The sequence below is a fragment of the Caretta caretta genome, chromosome 7, assembly GCF_965140235.1.
Source record: "Caretta caretta isolate rCarCar2 chromosome 7, rCarCar1.hap1, whole genome shotgun sequence".
NCBI lineage: Eukaryota > Metazoa > Chordata > Testudines > Cheloniidae > Caretta > Caretta caretta.
Genome location: NC_134212.1, coordinates 6753803 through 6776675, shown reverse-complemented (window position 1 = coordinate 6776675; position 22873 = coordinate 6753803). Strand labels below are relative to the sequence as shown.

The 22873-nt window shown below is 41.2% G+C and overlaps 1 protein-coding gene and 1 long non-coding RNA gene across 31 annotated transcripts in view; one reads left to right on the top strand and one right to left on the bottom strand.

Annotated features, from left to right (window-relative positions):
• Positions 1-22873, top strand: part of MAGI1 (membrane associated guanylate kinase, WW and PDZ domain containing 1) — a 486586-nt gene that overhangs the window by 362468 nt on the left and 101245 nt on the right. For all 30 annotated transcript variants that reach the window (XM_048856812.2, XM_048856808.2, XM_048856818.2 and 27 more), the window contains one exon: positions 5886-6005. In XM_048856812.2, coding sequence (XP_048712769.2) covers positions 5886-6005 — 120 coding nt within the window. The remainder of the gene's footprint in view (positions 1-5885; positions 6006-22873) is intronic.
• LOC125639524 (uncharacterized) lies at positions 18830-21659 on the bottom strand. Its single transcript, XR_007357511.2, has 3 exons — positions 21233-21659; positions 20416-20498; positions 18830-19269 (listed from the first exon to the last, which is right to left on the bottom strand). It is a non-coding gene; the product is annotated as an uncharacterized LOC125639524 (long non-coding RNA).

Sequence of the window (22873 nt, the reverse complement as noted above, 5' to 3'; positions counted from 1 at the left end):
ACTGTGCCACAAAATTGCTAATGGAAGTGTTGCACTTAATTTTGTATTAATGTACTATTTATAGGTTAGGCTATTTCTAACTATATGCCATATATGAGCAATTCTTGTTCAAGCCTAGCCATGAATCGGGTGTCTTTTCTGGAGACAGAACAGGTTGTTTCTGTCTGTCTGTTTGCTTGTCTTGTTGCCATCAGCAGGCCTGCAGAGCTTGCCCTGCCCTTCGTTTATCTGGTGACTTAAATGACAGATGCAAAAGAGACAAAATAGACTTCCCAAATTATCTAATGACCTGAGAGAAGAGGGTGACCTTTAAACAACATTATTTTCCCCTGATTGTTGAAAATATTCCCAGGGGCCACCTCCTTCTCCAAATGCCAGAAAACCTTCTGGGATGCCTCCAGAACACACACTAGAATGATGACGCTGCTTCTAAGCAGACTCCGAAAGATATCTCATAAAACTCCAGCCATAAAACTTAGCTTTTTTATCTTTTCAATCTGATGCTACTGTTCATGCATCTTGCATCATAATTTTTGCTACAGACTGTTTGTTTGACAAGGTGCAAACACCCTTTGTATAACTATGGAGGAAAAATGTACAGCAACTGTGTTGTGAAACTTAATATCCAGTCTGAGTACGCAAGTCTCTAATTAGGTGTCAGCTCTGCGGTTTTAAATGAAGCCTGAGCGCAGCCTCTTCTTAGAAGGCAGTGAGTATAAAGATATTTTCCTGCAAATTATATAGTTTTAAGAAACACTGGTGTGTGTCCCTGTGCTCTGTTGGATTCTAAACAGCAACCAACAGGAGTAGGTGAGGAGATTACGAAAATTACAGCTGTCAATGGGAGGTGAGGGTGTTCAGCACCTTTGAAAATCAACCTCTAAATGAAAAGGAGTACTTGTGGCACCTTAGAGACTAACCAATTTATTTGAGCAAATAAATTGGTTAATCTCTAAGGTGCCACAAGTACTCCTTTTCTTTTTGCGAATACAGACTAACACGGCTGTTACTCTGAAACCTCTAAATGATTTGCTGTTGACTGATTAGGTGCAATAATTGCATTACAATGCTAGAGAATTGTTTTCTTCTAACAGGATGGTAATTGAGGTGACTGACTATGGGCTCCTTGAAGTCTTATGCTTAGATTACAATAAGTAAGATTCTGATTAATTTAGCAGCAGGGTGTCAAAGGCTTTTAACAACTTAACATGAGGCTATGATAGAATGATAAGGAGATAAACAGCCTCTGAATCTCTTATTAACAATTTGGCCAGGCTATCCTTTAGGTCTATGTTGGATCATTGTCAGCACGGTTGTTTGATAGGCAATATAATGGCGATATCAATTTGTCTTTAAAGTGGACACTGTTCTATCACTGAATTCAGAACCATGGTAGGCAGATTCATGTTCTAGTATCCGTTTTCAGTACCCCTTCTTATGAGAAGCTGATGGTGCAAATTGCAGTGCTGATGCAGTCTCTTTTTATGGCTGCAGGAGAAAAGGTACAAGTGGTTAGATTGTGAATGTAAGGTCACTAGCTACCTTCATACAACAGGGAGCACTTTTGCCAAACATCGTAAAAATTCATGAACCATAAAATGCACACGAGGAGTCCATAACCACCCAGCCTTTCCTTCGGTGCCTTCTTGTTGCAGCATTAGCAATTCTGAGCGAGTCTCACAGCAGGGCATAGCACAAATTAATTAGCTAAATTACTATCTAATGGCAGTAACATTTGATGCTGCTAAATATTTCAGTGCAAATATGGCAGCCAGGTTAACATATTTAAATATGATTGGCTCCTGTTTTCAAGCTGAACATCTCTCTCCGGCCAGGGTAGCCGACAAAGCTTCGTGTGTTTAGTTAGTTCTGCCATTAGCCATGTTCTAATTTGCCATTAGTGCTGCTCTGCTCTGATGAAGTGGACCATGATCCTCCGAGTCTTCTCTCAGCAAAGACCATCGTACTCTAAAGATGATGAAATGGAATTTAAAGAAAGGTCCTGTGCTGTGCACATAATTAAATCCCATTAATAACAAAGGACCTAATTATTATTTCAGATTCATCAGCAGGACATTACGGTGACAGGTTCCTGACTGGGAAGGTGTTGGGGGTGATCTCTAACATACATGCTACAAATTAGTCATGCATTTGTGTGTAGGCCATATCCGATCTCGGAATGGAAGACACTGGTTATTTTTAGCGTGCCCTTCCTGAGATAGGGAATAGAAATTGCTTGGCTTTTTTTTTTTTTTTTTTTCCTGTTGAGAAGAAACCCTTCTGGCTTTGTTGTAAGTGTGGTTTGTAATCATTGTACACATCCCAGATGGTTCATGAAAACTCTTTGAAATGCCATCTGCCAGGCGTGTGTCCAGCCGGCAAGCCTATCATTCTGCTACAAGAAAGGAGGAGGCGGGGTTTCCCTTCCCTCTTTCTTCCTGAATCACAGTTAGTAACACTTGCTCAGATTCAAGGCAGGATGGATAGCAGCACAAGCATCTGAGAACAATCTTTGTGCTAGACAATAACATGGAAAGTTGTTGGTTGGTTTTTTTTTAAACCTTCCCCCAGATAGGACACCCTAACATGTGTTGTTTTATTTCCTTACGTTCGTTATTGGAGACTGATGCGAGGTGACAAATGTTATCTAGCTGATGTAATGTTTTCCTTTTTACGCTACGGCTCAGCGTTTCTAATGCATTCAGGGTGTGTTACAGACAGTCCTGCTGATAACAAGCCCACCTGCGATATTTTTTTTTTTTGACTTGAACATTTTCAGGAAATTAAGAACACTGAAATGAAACACACAGATCCATCCAAATGGCTCAGAGGAATTATGGCAAAGATATAATTGTCATGTGAAAAAGCCAGCCAGTACAGTAAACCACTAGCTGCAGTTTTGCCATTATAAAAAAACAGAAGAGGGGAAAGAAAATGGTTAATAAATAGTCTCTGCAGGAAGGTAGGAATAAAGAAATTATGGGAAGGTTTGAAATGAATCCTGAAGTTCCCTGATCTTCATTTTATTAAATAATTTATTCCCCTTCTTTATCTGTCTGTTTGTGTTTAATATGTAAGTTACACGATAAATCATGTCCTATGTATTGTATTCATGAGTGTGCAATGGCCCCGGGTGACATTTGACGTTTACACTGGATGAGGAAAGACATAGGATCGAATTCTCAGTTACATTTTAGCCCCTTTACACTGCTCCAGCAAAGTAAAGTAAAAGGTGACGGAAACAGGTCATTAGAAATAAATACCCAGTGTGTAAGTTGGTTTCCAGTAGGTCTGTGCCATCCGTCTCCCCTACTGTCTGTCATAGCCCCTACTTCAGGTGTGCCGGGGGGGAAGTAGGGTATGGCTGGCGCATGCTATGTTCTGGCTATTCTTAGCTGGCGGATGGTCTGTAAGGAGGGGGTCGTTGCAGCTAGAGCATCAGCAAGAGTGGCCCAGACAGCCCAAGAATACAAGGAGTGCAAAGGTGATGTAAAGTCAACATTGTTTCCATCCTCTTTCCACCGTGCTTTCTCAGGAGTGACCTCTTGAACCATATTTCAAATGAATGGCGTCTAAACCAACTTTCCCCCTTCCCTGGCACTCGAGAAAACACCTGCCAAGCTGTCGGTGGGACAGGAACATTATGCCCGAACAGCTTCTATGGGCTTCAGTCTCCCCTGTAAATTCCCAAGATCCCCCACCTCTTTCCATATTCAGTCATGAAATTCAGGCTTTTCATGGAGGGCTGAGGCAGATGCCTGTGCTGGGGAGGTTCTGCCTGTGGGAAGGAAGAGTGCTCCAATAATGAGCAGTCATGCTTGGTGCTACGGCTTTCTGCTGCTTTCAGGTTCTTCCTGAACCAGCAGATTGATTGTGGCCAAAAATGTCCACACCCCTCCAAGCATCTTACACTACACTTTCTTCTGAGGTGGAATGTGTTTTAATATCTGTGAATGTGTCGTCATATTTATTGTTAGACTGACAGAATGTGCGCATCCTGTGGCCTCAGGAGTCACTTAAAGAAAATAAATACTATTGAACATAAAACCAATCAGTATCAATTAAATGAACTGTGCCCTGTGATCTAAAACACAATGGAATATGCCACCACAATGAAAAGTTGTGAAAAGACTCATCTTACACCACACTCGCTGAACTTAAGCTGATGGGGAGAACAGAACAGATGATGCATCAGTGAGGAAGCCCTGTTTCCAGTCTTCTCATATTCATACCAAAGGGCTATGTTCCAGTTGCTCTGTCTCTGGGATGGTGCATTGAGAAACAGGCAGCCTCAGAAATAGTAGCCAGACCCCAAATCATACAGATTTTTATTGTAGATTGAAGTCAATACCTTGAATTGCATCCAGAAGCAAATTGGGAGCTGGAGTAGTCTCCGGGGGATCAGTAGGTGACAATTGTGAAGTCATGGGCCACCGCGTTCTACACTAGCTGAAGCTTCTGAGATACCGGTCACAGATAAGGTCTTCAAGGAGTTACTACAGTAATCTAATCTGGAGGTCACATCAACATGAATGTGGGGAGATCCAGTTCAGCGAGGAAGGGTTATATTATTCTATATCTAATATAAGTGATAAGGGCTTATCTGGCTAGCACCATTATCTGGAACTCCAGGAGCAGCCAGGAATCCTAGAGAATCAGAAGGTTATGAGGTAGAAAAACAGGTAGAAAAACAGGAAAATTTGTCTCCATTTTCCATTGAAATATTTCCGGGTTCGGGGTGTGTGTGTGTGTGTGTGTTTGGTTTTTGCCAACTCCAACTATGAGCCTCAATGGCAAATTATGGATATGCCCCTTGACAGAGAAAGCAATACCGCTCCCTGTCAACTACCATCACTGCCATTTTGTGTGGACTGAACTTTAGCCAACTCATTCAGTCATGGACAGGCACACAAATGGTTGGGTGCTGTATTCCTGTTTCTGATTCGATATATTCGTGCTTATGTTATACATAGCCTTTGTGATGCAGAGATGGTGCAGAAGGGGCAAGGAGCTGTTTACCCAGAGAACCTTAACACACACATGTATTTTCAAACATTTTTTGAATGTTTAAACTTGTAATCTTTCCGTTACTAGAACAAATTGTGGATTCAATTTTAAAAAATCATTCTAGTTTTTAGAGATGATACAAGTTTGAGATAATTCTCTGTACTTAAAATAAGGGATACTCAGTAATATTTCTTGAACTGCAGTGAAGTTTTTAGGTGAACCTACTGTACCAGAAGTGTGTGTGTGTGTGTGAGAGAGAGAGAGAGTGAGATTTAACATATTTGTGTAACAACTGTGCCCCACAACACTTTCTAGTGCTAAGTAAAAAGTAATAGCAAAAGTAGGGAGAAATTAACAGGTACGTGCAAGGGAGAAAAGATATTTTGAGCTGAGATGTGAAAGGAGAGAGTTTTGATGCATTGGAGACATATAAATAGAAGCTGTAAAGAAGCCTCCTTATCTAGAAACATACTTTATGTAGCATAAGGAATTTTCTTGCTGGCAACTCAAAGGAGAGTCAGTAAAATAAGGTGTTAAACTAGCAGCAGGCACAGTTGTTGGTATGCTCCCAACACCAAATTCTGGCAGATGTCTTTTCTGCATACACCACAAGAGATCATTTGGCATAGCCCAGCGAATACAGGAGGGTAAAACAATTGGTTATACATGTCTGGACAGAATTACTGCACCTATTCAGTATTTATGTTGGGCTGTAAATTCTAGAATTCGCACTCACTGACTCTCAAGGTTTCTTTCCACATAGCTCACATGGGAGAATTAATTTCCTGATACTGTTATTTCCCTGGAAGATGTTTGAATGTCCCATTTAATTCCTGATAATATTGATGTTGCACTAACTTGTAGTTTTCTCCATTTAGGCACAACCCGTCCCCCGCGAGAAGGAGAAGTGCCTGGTGTGGACTATAACTTTCTGACTGTGCAGGAGTTTCTGGACCTTGAGCAGCGTGGAACTCTTCTTGAAGTAGGAACATATGAAGGTATGGCATAGTGGAGAACTGGTTCAGTAACATAAGCTGAAGGAGACACTTACATAGTTGCTATAAAGATGTTTAGGCCAGTGACTTTATCAGCTATTTAGGCTTTGTCTTCACTAAGGAAAAGATGGTCTGTTCTTAACTCTAGTTAGCTAACTCAAGATAAAATCCCAGTGAAGACAAGGCAGTACAGTTTTCACACAAATTAGCAAGTCAAGTTAGGCTATGGGGGAAGCCTAATTTTTAACTTGACCTGATAAATTGTGTGAAAACTACAAACTGTGCTAGGATTTTGTCTCCAGTTGGTTAACTTGCGTTCACACACCTTTTATCCTAGCGAAGACACAGTCCATTTTCTTTGCATTAGTGACCAACCCTCATACACTTACTTTGAAATATAGAGAATTCCTACGTCACTGTGGTATTAAGTTTTTCTTCCAGCTGGTAGTCCAGTTACCTACCATACAAAATTACATTGGTAGCCATCCTCTTGTAGCATTTGAAGTGCTTGCCGAGCCACCCAATAGCATTTTCATCACGAAGGCCACCATGAAATCTAGTCCCTTGACACTGGTCAACAACGTGCACCATTGTCTGACGAAGGCCACAGTGACAAAGTGGGTCGTTGTGCAGACCCCGTGTGTAGAGGTTGGCTGCACATATTCCTTGGCCAGTTTGGAATCTGTTCAGCAGGGCAAATCCTGGCAATCGAGCTGTCAGAACACTGACAAGGAAACCATTCCAGATGTTTTTATCTGACCACTCAGCACGCCATAGGGTTGCTGCTGACTGATTCCAATCTGGCAGTTGAGACCACAATGGATGCCTTGACGTAGGCTGTGCTCTGGGGTGACAGAAAATGTCTGTGAATAGTCGGAGACCTGAACTGGCACATAGCTTTTCCATCAGTCTGGCAGCACGCTCTTTGCAATGAATGTGGCGGGGCCGAGGGGAAACTATGTTGCTCAGAACTGGTAGCCATGGGATAGGAGTGGGGCGCAGGGTGCCTGTGATGATATTCCTAGTTGAGTTCAGTTTGATGTCAGCCAATTTAGCGTCAGGCAAATGACACCACACACGGGCACAGGATTTCTCTGAGGAATAGCACAGTGCCAGAGCCAGAGTACGAAGTGTCTGTGCCTACACCCCATGTTGAGCTGGCTCATTTGCTGATTAGATTATTTCTGGTCCTGACTTTGGCAACAGTCTTTTCTAGATAGTTGTGTAAAGTCAAAAAGAGGTCCATTGTGACCCCAAGGTAGACCGGTTTTGCCTCGTGTTTGTCATTTTCCATTGAGGAAGACACTTGCACTTTGGAGTTGGAAGATGCTTAAAACTGTCTTAGTCACACTTGGTTGGAGGTGCAGACTGCTACATTAGGCTGCCATCTTGGCCGGGTCAGTGTTCAAGATGTTCTCCAATTTGGTGAAAGAGCACAACTGGGCACTGCAGCAGACATCATCCGCATAGGTTCATGACTGAGTCAGTTACAGGTCATTTGTGTACAGATTGAACAGGGTGAGCAGAAGCATGGAGCTTTGGAGTAAGCCGCTTGATTGAACAAATGCATTGAGAAGACAATTTCCCATATATACCTGAACATGCCTATCACAAAGTAGAAGTTCACAGGTAGACATTCAACCCATGCTAAGGGAGTTCTTGACAATTTTACCAGAAGACCAGTGTGCCATATTGTATCGTAGGCTGCTGTCAGGTCCAAGAAAACAGTTCCTGTCTTCAAGTTTTGTTGCAGCCTGTTTTCTATATATGTAACAAGGGCTAGGACTTGATCTCATGTGCTTTGACTATTCTGGAAGCCAGCTTGGTCAACACTGAGAGCTGTCTCCACCTCTGGAGATATACACTGCAGGATAAGCTGCTCCAGACTTTGAAGAAGATAGATAGCAGAGAGATTGGTTGGTAGCTTGCAACATTGTGTGGGACCTTTCCAGGTTTTAGAAGGGTGATCACTTTTGACATCCTCCAGATCCTTGGCAGGTTACCCTCATTAATAACCCGTATCAGGAATTTGGATAGCCATTGACAGGCATTGGTTCCAAGGTGTTTCAGGAACTCTGGTGAAATATTGTTGTATCCTGTCACCATTCCGGGTTTGATGTTGCTAAGTGCAGTGTCTGGTTCAGTGCTTGTGAATGTTCCTATACACTGATGAAGTGGATTACATCATCTAAATTGCCGCCATTCATCATGACTCTGCCATTTTACGAGCTTATTCAGGGGAACTTTTGCAGTCTGAAGCAAGTGGCTAACCACTTGGTTTCGGGTGACAGGAGGACAGGGCAGCACTGGTGGGGGTTGTGCTGTGCCAAGTCAACACAGAAGGTTCCAGGATTTCTGGCGGGAATGGGTGAAATTCATATTCCCTGTTGTTTCCTCCCATCTTGCTTGTCTCGTAGCAGCTAAGGACTCTATTAAGTGGTCAGCAATATCTGGCTCTCCAGACTGTTCATACCACTTCAATAGTTTGGAACATTTAGTATCTAAACAAGGAATCTAGACAGGGCTATAGCCTCACAGAATGGACACACACAGCCTTGAAGATGGCTCCACAGAAAAGGTTGTAGGCTTTGTTGATTAGGATGGAATGCCAGGGGATGGTAACAATACTTCATTCTAGAGTTTCACTGAACTTCTCCCAGTTAGGTTTCCTGAAAGTTCGTCTTTTCTTTAAGCTTCTAATAATGGGCAGCCAAAGGCTGACATGGACACATGATGGTCTATGTTGACTCTCTGGAAAGTTGTGCAGGAGCACCCACAATGCTGGTTGGGGTGACTGTCTAGTGATGTCACCCAGCATAGGTCAGGTAAGTAATCACATGACCATCTAGCCGAGTGAAATGTACCCTGTTGTTCTGGGTCATGGATGAAAATAAGGTCATTGTTTAATGCCCACTCCACCAGTCATTTGCCGTCTGGTTCTGAGTAACCCCAGTATAGTGTATAGTATAGTGGCTGTTGAAATCGCCCACATTGGTAGCCAGGAGAACACGCTGAAAATGAAACCATATGAGAAAATGAAATACTAATGGAAGATGACCAGAAAAGTTTACACACCACTGCCTCATTTTCCTAATGTCCTCTAGCCTCGTTCCTCCTTTTCGTTCATTTCTCTTCCTCCTGCTGTCTCCCTTTTTCTCTTTTCCTCACACTTGTGCATCCTTCATCATCCAGCCCCTGTTTGTTTCACTCTCTGCCCCTGTCCATTTAAAGACTTGTTCCTTTTCAGGGTGATTTTCTGGAATTGATTTTATTTTCCTTCCCCAAGGAGACGTCACCCTCTCTCCAGGTCCTTTGACTAGACAAAAAAGCTGCTAAAGAGTGATTTGAGGTGCTCCCAATCCCCTGGAGTTTGAGAGTATTATTTCCAGAGTATTGGTCCACCCAGAGTTCTGTCCCACTCTTATATGTGCTGTCATAAAGCCACCGATGCACCTTACCAAACCCTTGTTTGTCAGTTTCCTTCCCCTCTCATCTCCATTTATGTGTGGCTCTCCCATCAAGTTCTCCATCAGGAACATACCTGATTATGCTCCTGAGGGTGATTTTCTACAATGGGACATAGTAGGGGAAGTTGTGTGGTTCCCCTGATCCTGTACTGACTTTCACTCCCAGAGTCCTGGGACTTAACTTTTACGAGACAATAGCAGTGAGAGGGAAAGCCTTCCAGATTCTCCTTGTGTATGTGCTGTCTACAATATAAGCATGATTCAATCCTAGAGAAATTCACAAATAAAAAGTGAGAGCCATTGTTTTGGCATGATGACTAAGAACTGTGTGTAAATAACTTCCGTTTTCCGGCCATAAGTTAGTGTTCTAAACACTGGGCCTGATCCTCATGTACGCTGCCGTGCCTTTGCACCACTCTGACCACATAACAGGGCCTTGAAGGGGGCACGAGTTATATTTATACTTTCTGTAGTGCCCCTTTACACTTACAGAGCCGTGCAAAGGGGCCTTGGGATAAATGAGATGCATGCCATTATTTATAGAGCAGTGCTTCATCACCTTACAACACTGATGAAGGTGATGCGTCATCAAAGAAACTAAAGCAAGAACAACAAGGAGATAAAACCACGCTCAAGCTACATTGCCATCTGCTGGGCGGATCAACACTGCCAAATGGATCCTGATATAAGTAGAGAAGTGGGTGAAGACATGCTTATTTTGCAGCCCTTAAGGAACTAATACAAAATATGTGCAAAAGAAATCCAAAGTACAGCTAATTATCTGCTTAAAGATGGCCCACAATGCGGGGTTTTTTGCATCTTTTTTGCTTCTTTATGATGTATAATAAAGTCCTGAATTTTTTTAAAACCCAATGTTTTTATACTCCTTTGTAGCGTCAACTTTAAACATTGCACTTGAATCCTCACCTACAGCTGCACCGGGCGGAATGATTGCAGTGTCAAATCTTTATGGGTTTAGCATTGCATGACGTTACTAATTTTATAGTTTGGCTTCGCTCTTCCGCTGCTATAAGTTGATTAGCATCACTGCTAATGTTCCAATAGCAAAACTACCCTGAAATGAGTGTTTTTTTTCTTTTCCTGTGTCTATCTATAACACTCAATTAGTTTTCCTTGTCATGATGCTCAAAATAGATCAGCTGAACTGCATCCCTATCACATCCCAGTCCTCTTTTGACCTTTCCACTTTGAAAGGGAAAATGAGTATCTGTCTCTAAGCTGGCTCTTGGGACGGCCTGGAAATTAGTTTTCAGTTAATGGTGTGTTCAGCTGGGGCAGCTTAAATAAGGCCATTTCACAGTACACATGTTTATGAAACTGATTAAACATAATTATTTATATTTCAGATTTTTTTCCAGTTCGAAAGAATATTGCTCTTGATTTAATCATTTTCTGATGATACAGGGAAATTTAATATTGGTGGGTATGGTAGAGGCAAGTGAAATTTTGGCTTCTCATTTTCAGGAGTTTGAACAGCCTCATCTCCCATTGGTGTCAACTGGATTTTCTAGTGCTTGGCACACGTGGAAATCCATTGTACTCTCCAAAGGAAAATCCATGAGAATAAAGAAATAATTATGATAATAGAGATGTATATGTGTGGATCTTGATACATACAATTTCATTGTAACATGCATTGTAGCATGTAACATGCAGTCCAGGGAATGACTTTTCCAGCGTTGGGAGATTTGTTTAAGGGGTGGTGGTTGTTGTTGTTAAACATACCTTACATTAGGTTTGACCGGTGTTGATCTTGATTATGATCCAGTCAGTGATGTAATTAAAAGTCAACATTGTGATCGTAACAGAGTCTGTTAAAAGAAATAGAGAAGACAAAGTTAAACCCTTCTGATACCTGGGTTATTCGTCCAGCTTTTCATTCTAAGCCAACTTTATTCTTCCTTTACTCCTCTTTACCTGCCCCAGTCCCGATTTGTATATATTATCAGTGTGGAGGTTAGAATTCTCCTGAAACTGCCACTAATGTTGTACTGTAAACTGGGTTCATAGAACTCAACTGCAATAATTTCTGCTACTCCCGATGTAGCCATTTGGCTCAATCAACTTCAGATGAAATTGTACTTGCTGCTCTACACAAGCCATACGAAAGAAGAAGGTAGAACTCAACAAAGTGAGAGTCTCACATATGTCTACTGGAGACCAACATAGCTATCACCTTGATGCTCTTCGTCGTCTTACAATAATAAGAATGCATTGCTCTAGATAGTTTTCAGACAGGAAAAAGAGGCTGAGCTCCTGCCCTGGGGAGTTTATAATCTAATTAGACAACCTAAACATAATGGAAGGGGGAATGGTATGCAATGAAGAACTGTGTGATTGAAGTTCAATTAGCATGTTACTTCCGTGATTTTGTTGGGTTTGATTAGAATCATAGAATATCAGGGTTGGAAGGGACCTCAGGATGTCATCTAGTCCAACCCCCTGCTAACACTCCACTCCAGGCAGGGTTTACAGGACTTTTTGAAGAAGCACACAAAGGTAGAAACATTCTAAATTAGTAAAAATGCTCTGTCTACTTGTGTTATGCATTTCCAGGTTATGTTTTGGTAGTTTCTCTGGTAGTTGAATCAAAGTACAGTCTAGGAAATATAGAGAGTGTTTTGACATTAGAAAGTGAGTTTGCCTTTTGGGAGGAGGTATTGTTTCATATTCTCTGTGTATATATAAAGTCTGCTGCAGTTTCCACGGTATGCATCCGATGAAGTGAGCTGTAGCTCACGAAAGCTCATGCTCAAATAAATTGGTTAGTCTCTAAGGTGCCACAAGTCCTCCTTTTCTTTTTGCCTTTTGAGGGTTTATCAAGGCACATAGTGATGTGTTTATTGCTGGATACCACTGCAAATCCCAATTTTACTTTTAAGTGCACATTATGCCTCCGCCCTGCTACATCTCAGGGGTCTTTATTTCAGAAATTGATGAGAAACCACTGCCACCCTCACTCCCCTTTGCTAAGTAGCACTTGGAAAGTAGACAGTGAGGGCAAGGCCAAAAGAAGCAGTGAAGCCCTGTGAAAATTGACAATTTAAAAGCTCTCTTGCACTTAGCTTATTGAGGGAAAGGGTGGCGGGAAAGGAGGATTATAAAACAGTCCATGGGAGTGATCAGAGGAAGGGGAACACACAGGATATTGACTCCATCGTGGATACTGTGGATTCTGCTTTAAAAAGAGAAAAGAATTGAAATTGGAGCCACAAAAGGCTGGGAGATTGGATTGGGAAACATTGTATCAGGTGCTCCAAAACTTTGATTGAAAACTGTTGCTGATTGAATTTCCTAGAGTGCAGGGCAATGGATGCAACCTGTTATGAGAGTGTTCTGTTGGTATATATGTAAATAGTCAATAGATAATTGTCAGTAGATAGCACTCAAGAATATGTAGCCTAGCTCCTGAGTTAGGACCAATATAGCTTGTGGTTGTGTCCTGCAAATAGTTTCCTCTTTGAAGGCAGAGTGGGTATGGCAGTTACTTCCAAATGGCTCGGGGAAGTGGGGGGATGGTAAGTAAAACATCCAATACCATCAGACGCGCTTTAAAATGGTGAGAGTTGGTGGCACTGCTTTGATACTGGGAGATTCTGTGGCGTGTGGAATGGTGGTCAAACGTAATGCCATCACCCCATGGGGATACATTTAGCATGGCCCACCCCTCAGAAAGGAAAAGTCCATTCAGAGCATGCCTCATCTGAGCCCCTGTGGCAAATAGAACACAGTGATGATTGCAGTCGCAGGTTTTTGACTGATCCTGCCCTGCCCTGCATTCAGTTTGTAGAGTTCCTACTGATGCCATGGAAGTAATGCTATGGGTTACTCATTGCTTTTGCATATGAGTTGCAGCAGGAAGAGATCATGGCTCTCCCAGGTGCCATGAGTATCATGTGGGAATCTTGTTCAGTGGTTAGAACAGGATATTGAGTCACTGCTTATTCCCCTGGCTTGTTATGTGGATTTGAGTAAGTCAGATAACTGCTCTGTGCCTCGGTTTACTGATCTGGAGAAGAGAATAGTAACACCTATCGTAATCACCATTACAAACTCAACCGATACCGCAATGTGTCTACAGTTATTTTCTGTGACAAATACAGAGGTAAATCTGTGGTATCTCAGATTATAATGATTATCATCATTCCTTTGACCAAAGGCAGACTTCGGGTCCGCACCCCATTTGAAGTAGGTGCAGTACAAACACACAGGGTGATGAAATACAGTTGCTGTGATTTTTGAGTACTGTTTGCAAATGTCGAATGGTGACTGCTGAGTGTCATTCTGGTGTTATGAGGCTTCATTAATGAGTGCTTGTAAAGCACTTAGTGATCCTCAGATGAAAAAGTGCTGTAATGTGTAATATGTGAAGGGTTGTTAAATTATAGAGCATTATTGTCAAGGCATCATCTTTCATTCTTGGGACAGGCTTTGTGTGAGTGCCAAGAAAAGTAATAAGTAATCTGCATTAGTTTCATCACTTAAAAAGTAATGGGTGACTTATTAGCATCTATAATATCAAACTGGCTACTGTAGACAGGGACCCTGATTACAAGTACTTAATGATCGTAATCAGCTACCTTAATGGTCCAGCTCGAATAGCAGCAAAAGTCCCAGGATGCGTTCAGAAACCAGCACTTGAATTCCAAGAAACTTCCTTTTTGCCGAATATTTCTGATGTGTTTGTTCTGCTCATATTTCTGTCCACTGGCCCTCCTCCTCCATCCGTTTCTATAGAACGGCTGCTTTTCATTGTTCTAGTTTCTTTGTTGATTTGCATTCTATGGGTCTTGCCAACTTTGTACAGCCCTGAGTGAGTGCTGTGGCTATGGTATGAAAACATGAAGAGAAAGATCAGAAGACTGGGGGGTGGCAGATGCTGTAGATGCACACGTAGCGGAACAAACACGTTCCGCTTAATAAGATAAGATCCGCTTATTAACGTCTCTGTACTACAGATTGACTCAATAAATCATAATGATTCCTTTAGAGCCACTACAGTGTATCATGTCAAAGATCCACTTATTAATATCTATATATTGTGGAAAGATTCCCCCCCCCCCCCGCCCCGACTTCATGGTTTTCTTTTTTTTTCTCATGTAAAAAGGGTGTGTGAGAGAGACAGTGTTAGTCAGTTGCATTCTAAAATGGACATCAATTCCTATTTTTCTCAAAATATAGGTAGACAATTGGTGTGAAATTTCATAGAAGGGTAATTTTCATGCCCTTTAAATTTTCTATGGATTTTTTGACTGATTCATACATTTTTAATAGGACGACTTTGGCTCTGGCCAAACTTTTTCCTCGGTAGCACTCCTCTTCATTGTGGACAGATATCTCTTAAAATCATTGCCTGTCGACACAAAATTTGGTAGAGAAGTTGATCCTGAGGACTTCTAGCACAAAGGATGGGGTGGGGGGGGTCTTTTTTTGAGGGATGCACTTGAATGTAAGATTTAGGGTTATTTTTGGCTGTTATGGACACAGTATGTGCTATGCACACAAGCCTGATCAATGGAGGTTGGACACATACAGGAGCAATTGATGATAGGAACTGGACACACACAAGCCTTGTTGACGGGCGCTGAGCACACATGAAATATTTTCAGTTGTGAGCTATGTTTTCTGTCACATTTTATCCTGCAGCAAGGAAGGGCTCACATGCGGCTACTAACAGATGAAATATTTTCTGCTGCAGCTGTACTTCTGTGTTTCAGAGGTCTGGCCCCTACCTCCACCTCATCCAACTCCCACCTTAAACTGAAGCATTCAAAAAAACCTGTATGAAATAATACACAAAAATCTTTGTTATAAAGCCGTTAGGGTTGTTATGCGCACAACATACCTGAACCTAGCCCCAGGGGCAAGGCAGTGAAAGGGTAAGCCACCTAACAATGCGTACCTGCTACACTTCCATCCACAAGCATGCTCCTTACCTCTTTCCACTGCAATTACCACATACTACAGCCCATGTACTCTGTAACCTGCACTTTGGCCTCCTAGGACACCAGCCTTCTATCCCCCTCGGCGCCGCCTTGCGCTCACAATCCTCCTCCAAACTACCCTCATCCAACATAACCACCTAGAGCACCAAACATGCATGACAATGTTGGGGAAATGCTCATTTCATACAGGGGTATGTGCGAAAAGGCTCAGCAGTAAGGCTGAGCTGAATAGTCTGTGGTGTATGGTCACTGTAATGCTAAGGGAAGTTTGTGGTGGGAGTAGTAGAACATATGCACGGTTAATTGTCTTTACTTTTCTGTTCCTTGCTTTTTGTGGGTTCACGTTAGATTTAGCATATGGTGTGTAAAGCAATCTTAACTACTTCACAGCCCTTTTGGGTGTGTATTTATATATTCCTATATGTATGCACCTGTGTTTGTATATACATACCAGACTGTGTGTACAACAGATACCCCAGTGTTATGTTAACATTAATGGTTCCTGCCTGACTGCAGGAAAGAGTCTTGAGTTCACAGAGTCAACCAGAGCCTGTGGTACCAAGATATCCCTGCTAGCCTGTTAAGATCAAATTCCACACACACACCCCCCCACACACACACACACAAACTGTGTTGCAATGCTAAAGCATAACTGGGGAAGTGGAGGATATCGTAGTTGCCTTAGCTCGGTGAATATCTTTGTTTAATTTATTATAAGATAGACTGTTGTGTGCATTCAATCTGTTTGCATGCAGCTGTATACAGATTGAACAATAGCTGTGTGGTTGGGGTGATAGCCAATGATTTTCTGTTAGCTGCTGGTCACCGTAATGGTGGTGATTTTGATACATCCACTTGAGAGAAAACAATTTTGAAGTTATTTGTTATGTCTAGGGTTTTCATGGGGCCTAGGGGAGTTCAGTGTCCATATCCCCGTATTCTTTAAGCCCAAATGAAAATCTCAGCCTATTTGGCCAATGAGATCATAAAGCAAGATTCTTGGTTGTTACCCAAGAATTTAAGCCGTAAATTAAAATATGCCTATTGTAACATTTTGGCTAATTCCCAACAAAAACATCCAGACTGAGTGTCAGCTAGCCCCTTTTGAACCACCTCAAGAGAATCAGAAATATAAAGGAGACTTGATTTACATATGTTGTAATTTAATTTCTCAGTGCTCTCTTTTATTGCCGACTGCAAAACTATGCTGTGCTTTGCCTCCCCTTCCAGATGCTAGATCCCTGGCCTCCTCTTGGTTGCCTGGATACTCTGAGTTTCCTCGAGGCAATTGCTAATCAATGTGGGTTGCAGTTAGGTGATTCCGGCAGACAGCAGCCAGATCTGACATCTAAATGTAGAAACTGGTAGCCAAATTCAGTCTGGGAAGTAAACAGCTAAAACACTGTAACCCTGTCTCCACTTCCAGGAATCAATTCGTCTTGTGCTAATCAGACACCAGCACTCTGATTGGATTAGATGAACAGAGGCACTTTTAGTAAAATTAAAGTTCAATCATTTTGGCTCTTCTGGAGAGCAGACAAAAGAGGCACGGCTCAAAAAACAATTACATTAATAATTACATTTTGATTCTGCATGTCAAGATCTTGCTTAATTTTCGTATTTATGTACATTTCTTCCCCAGAATGCCATTTTGCATTAATATAGTATGCAACAGAGACTACTTTTTAAGATGTAAGCCATTAGTGGAAACATTGTCAAAGCACAATATTGGAGCTTTGAAGATAGTATGCGTCCTCTGTAAGGGTTAGCTCCTCGGTGCAAAGAGAGGGCTTTTCATTTATCATTCCAAAATTATGCTTCGCTATAGGAGTCAGTGAATTCAGAACTGCAGACATAATTTTCAGAGGTGCTGTGGGCACTCCAGATCTCCTATTGACTTCTGTAGGAGCTCAGCACCTCTGAAAGTCAGGTCATAACTACTGTATATCACTTGTAAAATGCTTTAGGATCCTCTGGGATAATGGGTGTTGTGTGCTGTAAGGGTAAGATGATGTTAATAATGAGAGCTGAGTGGACTATTCAGTACAAATTATATTTGTTATGAATTTAGCCCCTTTTGTTTCATAAATTTCTCACAAACAAATGTTAAGTTGCCTTTTCATGTATATGTTCTTTATGATTATTAGCAGGATACTGGAAACAAATAATTTCCAATTTACGGGTGGTTCATAAACTCTTTGTTTTGACTGTTCTCTGTTTGTTATTCATTGTGCTGGCTGGGTTGCTAAGACACAGAGGGTGGTTTGCCTCTTCCTGATTGGTTGATTGAAATAATTGATAGAGAAGTTGAAAAAACAACAAATTGCAAATACTCAAAATTCCAGTAGAAATTTCTGAATGGATGATCATTTGTACTAAGCTTTTGGAGGCTTTCAAGACTGGCAAACATTTTCCTGACTTCCTTATGGTTGTCCAAATACTCATTAATAGGAAATAATGTGACTTTCCACCCAAAGAACAGCAAACCAAACAGAAAGAACAGGAGTAGTGGGGGGGGGGGGGGGAATTCCCACTCCTCTGGACACAATTAACTCTAGGCTTGAATAAAGACTGTGTGTGGATGTGTCATTGCACAAACTAAAACTATTTCCCCATGTTTATTCCTCCCCCTCGCCTATTGTTCCTCACATGTTCTTGTCAACTGCTGGAAATGGCTCACCTTGATTATCACTACAAAAGATTTCTTTTCTCTCCTGCTGGTAATAGCTCACCTTACCTGATCACTCTCCTTACAGTGTGTATGGTAACACCTGTTGTTTCATGTTCTCTCTGTATATAAAATCTCCCCACTGTATTTTCCACTGAATGCATCCGATGAAGTGCGCTGTAACTCACGAAAGCTTATGCTCAAATAAATTTGTTAGTCTCTAAGGTGCCACAAGTCCTCCTGTTCTTTTTGCGGATACAGACTAACATGGCTGCTACTCTGAAACCAAACAGAAGTATTTTAAATTTTGATCATGAAATGAGGGATATTTTAAAAACTATTCAAACACCTCTGTAAAAAATTAACAGAAGAATTTTGAAAAGGGGACTCTCAGAGGATCGGAGAAACTACTTGACATAGATTCAAATATTTTTTTTAAAATGTGAGACCCGTGAGTAGATAAGAGAGAGCTACATTCAGTATTAACACATTGGTTTTTTGCATTGGTCAAAATCCAGACCAAACTGCTGCTAAATACCATCCGTGACAAAAGGCAATGTTTGTTTTGGGTTGTTGCTTGTTTGTGTTGGAAGTTAAATGGTGGCAGCCCAGCTTCAATGTTTACACACTTTCAGGAGATGACAATTATACCAAATGTTGCTGGTTTTGTTCGAAAAGAGAAAACCTGGCAGATGCCACAAAATAGCTTCCCCCCCCCCCCCCCAAATCAGCTGGTGTCTCCCTCTCAGCCCTTCTGCCTCTTGGTGCAGAGAGAACCCTTTCATTGACCACATATCTCCCCTGTCTGCTTCTGTACCCACGAGTCTGGAAGCTCTAGATGCCATTTCTTGTAGAGTACATGAGTGGGAGCAAATGTAAGCATTAGTTACAGCCTTTGGCTCTTTAATAATGGATGCTGTAATAGGAGCCCTGGGGCCCATTCATGCTCCAAAGGCCCAGTGCTCTGTTGCAGCACCTTCCAAATGAACTGAGCATCGAGGAGAAATATACTCATTTGTATGCAGTGAACACAAATTTTAGACACACAAGAACATTTCCATTGGGTCTAGTAGTCTCCGGTTGATGTCCTCGGAGCCGGGCTGTGGTATGGCATTTCCGCAATTTGAGGTTTTTATTCATGGTGAGTTTTTTATCTTCAGGGTGCCCTGGCAAAACACAGAAAAAGAATCAGTTCCTACCCCAAGGACCATCCATTTTAAGTTAAACAGACAGTCTAAATGAATTGCCACATTGAAACACATACAGTAGAACCTCAGAGTTAAAAACACCTCGGGAATGGAGGTTGTTCGTAACTCTGAAATGTTTGTATCTCTGAACAAGATGTTCTGGTTGTTCTTTCAAATGGTTACAATTAAACATGGACTTAATACAGCTTTGAAACTTTACTATGAAGAAGAAAAATGCTGCTTTACCTTTAATTTTTTTAGTAGTTTACGTTTAACACAGTGCTTTTCTGTCTGTGCTTGATTGATGGGTGGGGGACTCCGTCACTGCCTGATGGTGTACTTGCGGTTCCAAATGAGGTGTGTGGTTGACTGGTCAGTTCGTAAATCTGGTGTTTGGAACTCTGAGGTTCTACTCTATGTACATTGAAACGTATAGCTTGACAAAAATATGAGTAGATGAGTAATCGGGCACAGTGTTCAGTTTGGATAATTGGAAGTAAGAGGGAAATTAAAGATGTTTTTAGGGAAGTTTGATGATATTCTCCCTTGGGGGGGCGGGGAACAAAAAGTGTTGATTCAATATGATATATTCCAAAAGCAAAAAATAATTTAAAAAAATACTGACCAAGTGACCTAGTGATTTTGGTTGTCAAACTTGAGGCATTTTTGCCTGATTTTTCAGAAAGTGATTGCCACTGTTCATGTTTTTATGAACTCACTCTCTAAATCAGTGGTTCTCAATCTATTTACCATTGTGGGCCTCATAAGCAGCTCCCTCTGTGTTATAAGAACAGGAGTACTTGTGGCACCTTAGAGACTTAACAAATTTATTTGAGCATAAGCTTTCGTGGGCTACAGCCCACTTCATCGGATGCATAGAATGGAACATATAGTAAGAAGATATATATATATACACACACACAGATACAGAAAACATGAAAAAGTGGAGTAAGAGGTTAATTAATTAAGATGAGCTATTATCAGCAGGAGAAAAAAACGTTTGTAGTGATAATCAAGATGGCCCATTTAGATAGTTGACAAGAAGGTGTGAGGATACTTAACGTGGGGAAATAGATTCAATATGTGTACTGTGTTGTGGCCACATCCAAACCATTTATATACTACCTGTATGGCCCTGAGGATGTCACGTGGGCTGCAGCTGTGTGCTGAATGGGCCGCAGGTTGAGAACCATTCGTCTAAATCATGACTGGAAGAGATGAGGGGGTGAACCCATCAGAGTCAGGGAGAAATCATCCTACCCTTTTCTTGAATTTGGTGGTGGAATTTTAACAAAGGTCCCCAGGAGACCTCTTAGCACATCTATGTTACATACTTACCACGATTATCAAAATTCTGCTCCAACTACACACCTATATACCCTTTGTTGAAAACTTTGTGTGTGTTACATATTTGTAGGTCTAACAACATATAAAATCACTGAAATAAATGCTGGACAAAGTATCTGTGTTCAGTGCCACACATTCAAGCTGAATTGCTATCCATGTATTCTATATACTCGTTGATCTTTGTAATCACCTGTTAGTATCTTTGTAAAATACACAGAGCTTAAAAAAGAAATAACCAAGTAATATTGAATCTCTGGAGAAGTACAAAATAGAGTAGGATAGATTATCTTCTCTTCCTACTTCTTTTATATTCCCCCTCCTTTCTCTCTCACATTCCTCCTCCTCCATAAAATACTCTTGCAGCATATAGAAAGTAAGAATCATTTCTCTAGCAGAGACTGCACCTGCTGTAAGATTCGACATCCCCATTAGGGGCTCTTTCCAGAGGAAGTCATTTCCTTCTCCTTATAAATTATGCATCTGTGTACATTTAAGATTCCGAAATGAAGAATAAAACAGAAAGGTATTGCTGAACATTGCTTTGCTCTACGGAGTTGACTCCTTGATCCTTTATAGACACTTGAATGGAGCTTACCGAGAATGAAGCTCTGTGTGTTGCTGTCACAGCGTTTCTACATCGCTAAATGCTCTGAGGAGGGAGTCCCTCTGATTTCCAGAAACCGTGAATTTTGAATCCCAGTCCTTGTACTCTAAGACGGCAGTGCGATGGGTAAGATCTTTGTGCAGGGTAAGCCGGGAAGGCAAACTGGGATTTGCTTAGCAACAGAAGCTGGCTTTCCTTTCGCGGGCCCGCCTCAATGAACTCGCTTGATCCTTTCTCCTGGCTGGACTCTTTCTCACTCCCTGTTACCCAGTCTATCCCCATGCCCTTCACAGGGCCCACAGGTGTTAGCCTGGTTTTTCACTCTCCTTCCTGCACACAACCCTCAGACTGCTCAGGCATGATTCCTGTCTTAATTCACCCCGAAGGCCAATGGAAATAGAGCTTCAGGGATGGACTCGAGTAAAAGCTTGAAAGGAGAAGATTGATTCAACCACTCAAATGGCAGTTCAGATGAATGTTATGTTTTATGAATTAAAATTCATAATGTATGTGATTTGCACATTAAGCTCTAGTGAGCTGTAACTGGCATTGTAAAATAACTGCCTGTTCTCCTGCAAACCTAAGGATTACTTCATTTGAGCAGTGCGTACAGCGGGTTTGTCTACATCTGTGTGTAACTCATTTATAAATTTTAAACATGTACAACACATTCTCCTATAGGCAGGGGTGTGTGTGTGTGTGTGTTTGTAATATTTATGACATATATACAGGACATGATGGTTTGGTGTGGTACATAGGTTTCATGTGTATTTATCTGGAATAATCTGCATTTTGTGTGTATATGTATATACACACACTGTATACTCTGAATGTCTGTATAGGATGGAGAGAATATACAGTACATATAGAATGGTATGGTGTCCTAAAAAGGTTTTACCAGCAAGAGTTGGATTCTGATGACATTTTTGTGCCAAATCATTCTCTCATTATTTCCTTATATGTAATCTAGTTAGCTGTAGATATAATGCATAATGTAATCAAATTTACCAGTGTGTTTTCTGAGTAGAATTTTGAAAAGAATTATGGCTGATATAAATAATGTTTATAGGGTATATATGTGCATATATAAACATGCACTTTTATATTGGGGGTGGAGAGGTAAAAATGTATTTTTGAAACTGCTTTGGGATCCCTGGGAATAAAATGCTATATTTAAATGGACAATATTTTAAGTCAATTTCTGTGGCCCAACGGCAGAAATTAAAATATGTAATAATTGTTGAAACTGGTATGAATAATTGATATTTTAAATATAGACTTGTTTGCTTATAATGTCAAATAATATAAACTGTATTCTGAATATCATAAATTTGCTTATATCATACATTCTATGGGACAGGGACTGTCTTTTTGCTCTGTGTTCGTACAGCACCTAGCACAATGGGGGTCTAAATGATGGGGGTTCATAAGTGCTACTGCAAAGTGAAGTAGATTGGAAATGCTGAAATATTTCATTGTGAAGATTGCTATCCTGGCTAGACTGAACCTGCACTTTTAGTGAATTTGCCATAAGATGGGATTTCCCTGAAAGGATCAAAATTGTCCCACAAATTGCATGTGATATTTGCCCCTAAGAGTCTTGCTTTAAAGATTTGGCTAGTTCAGTTCTAC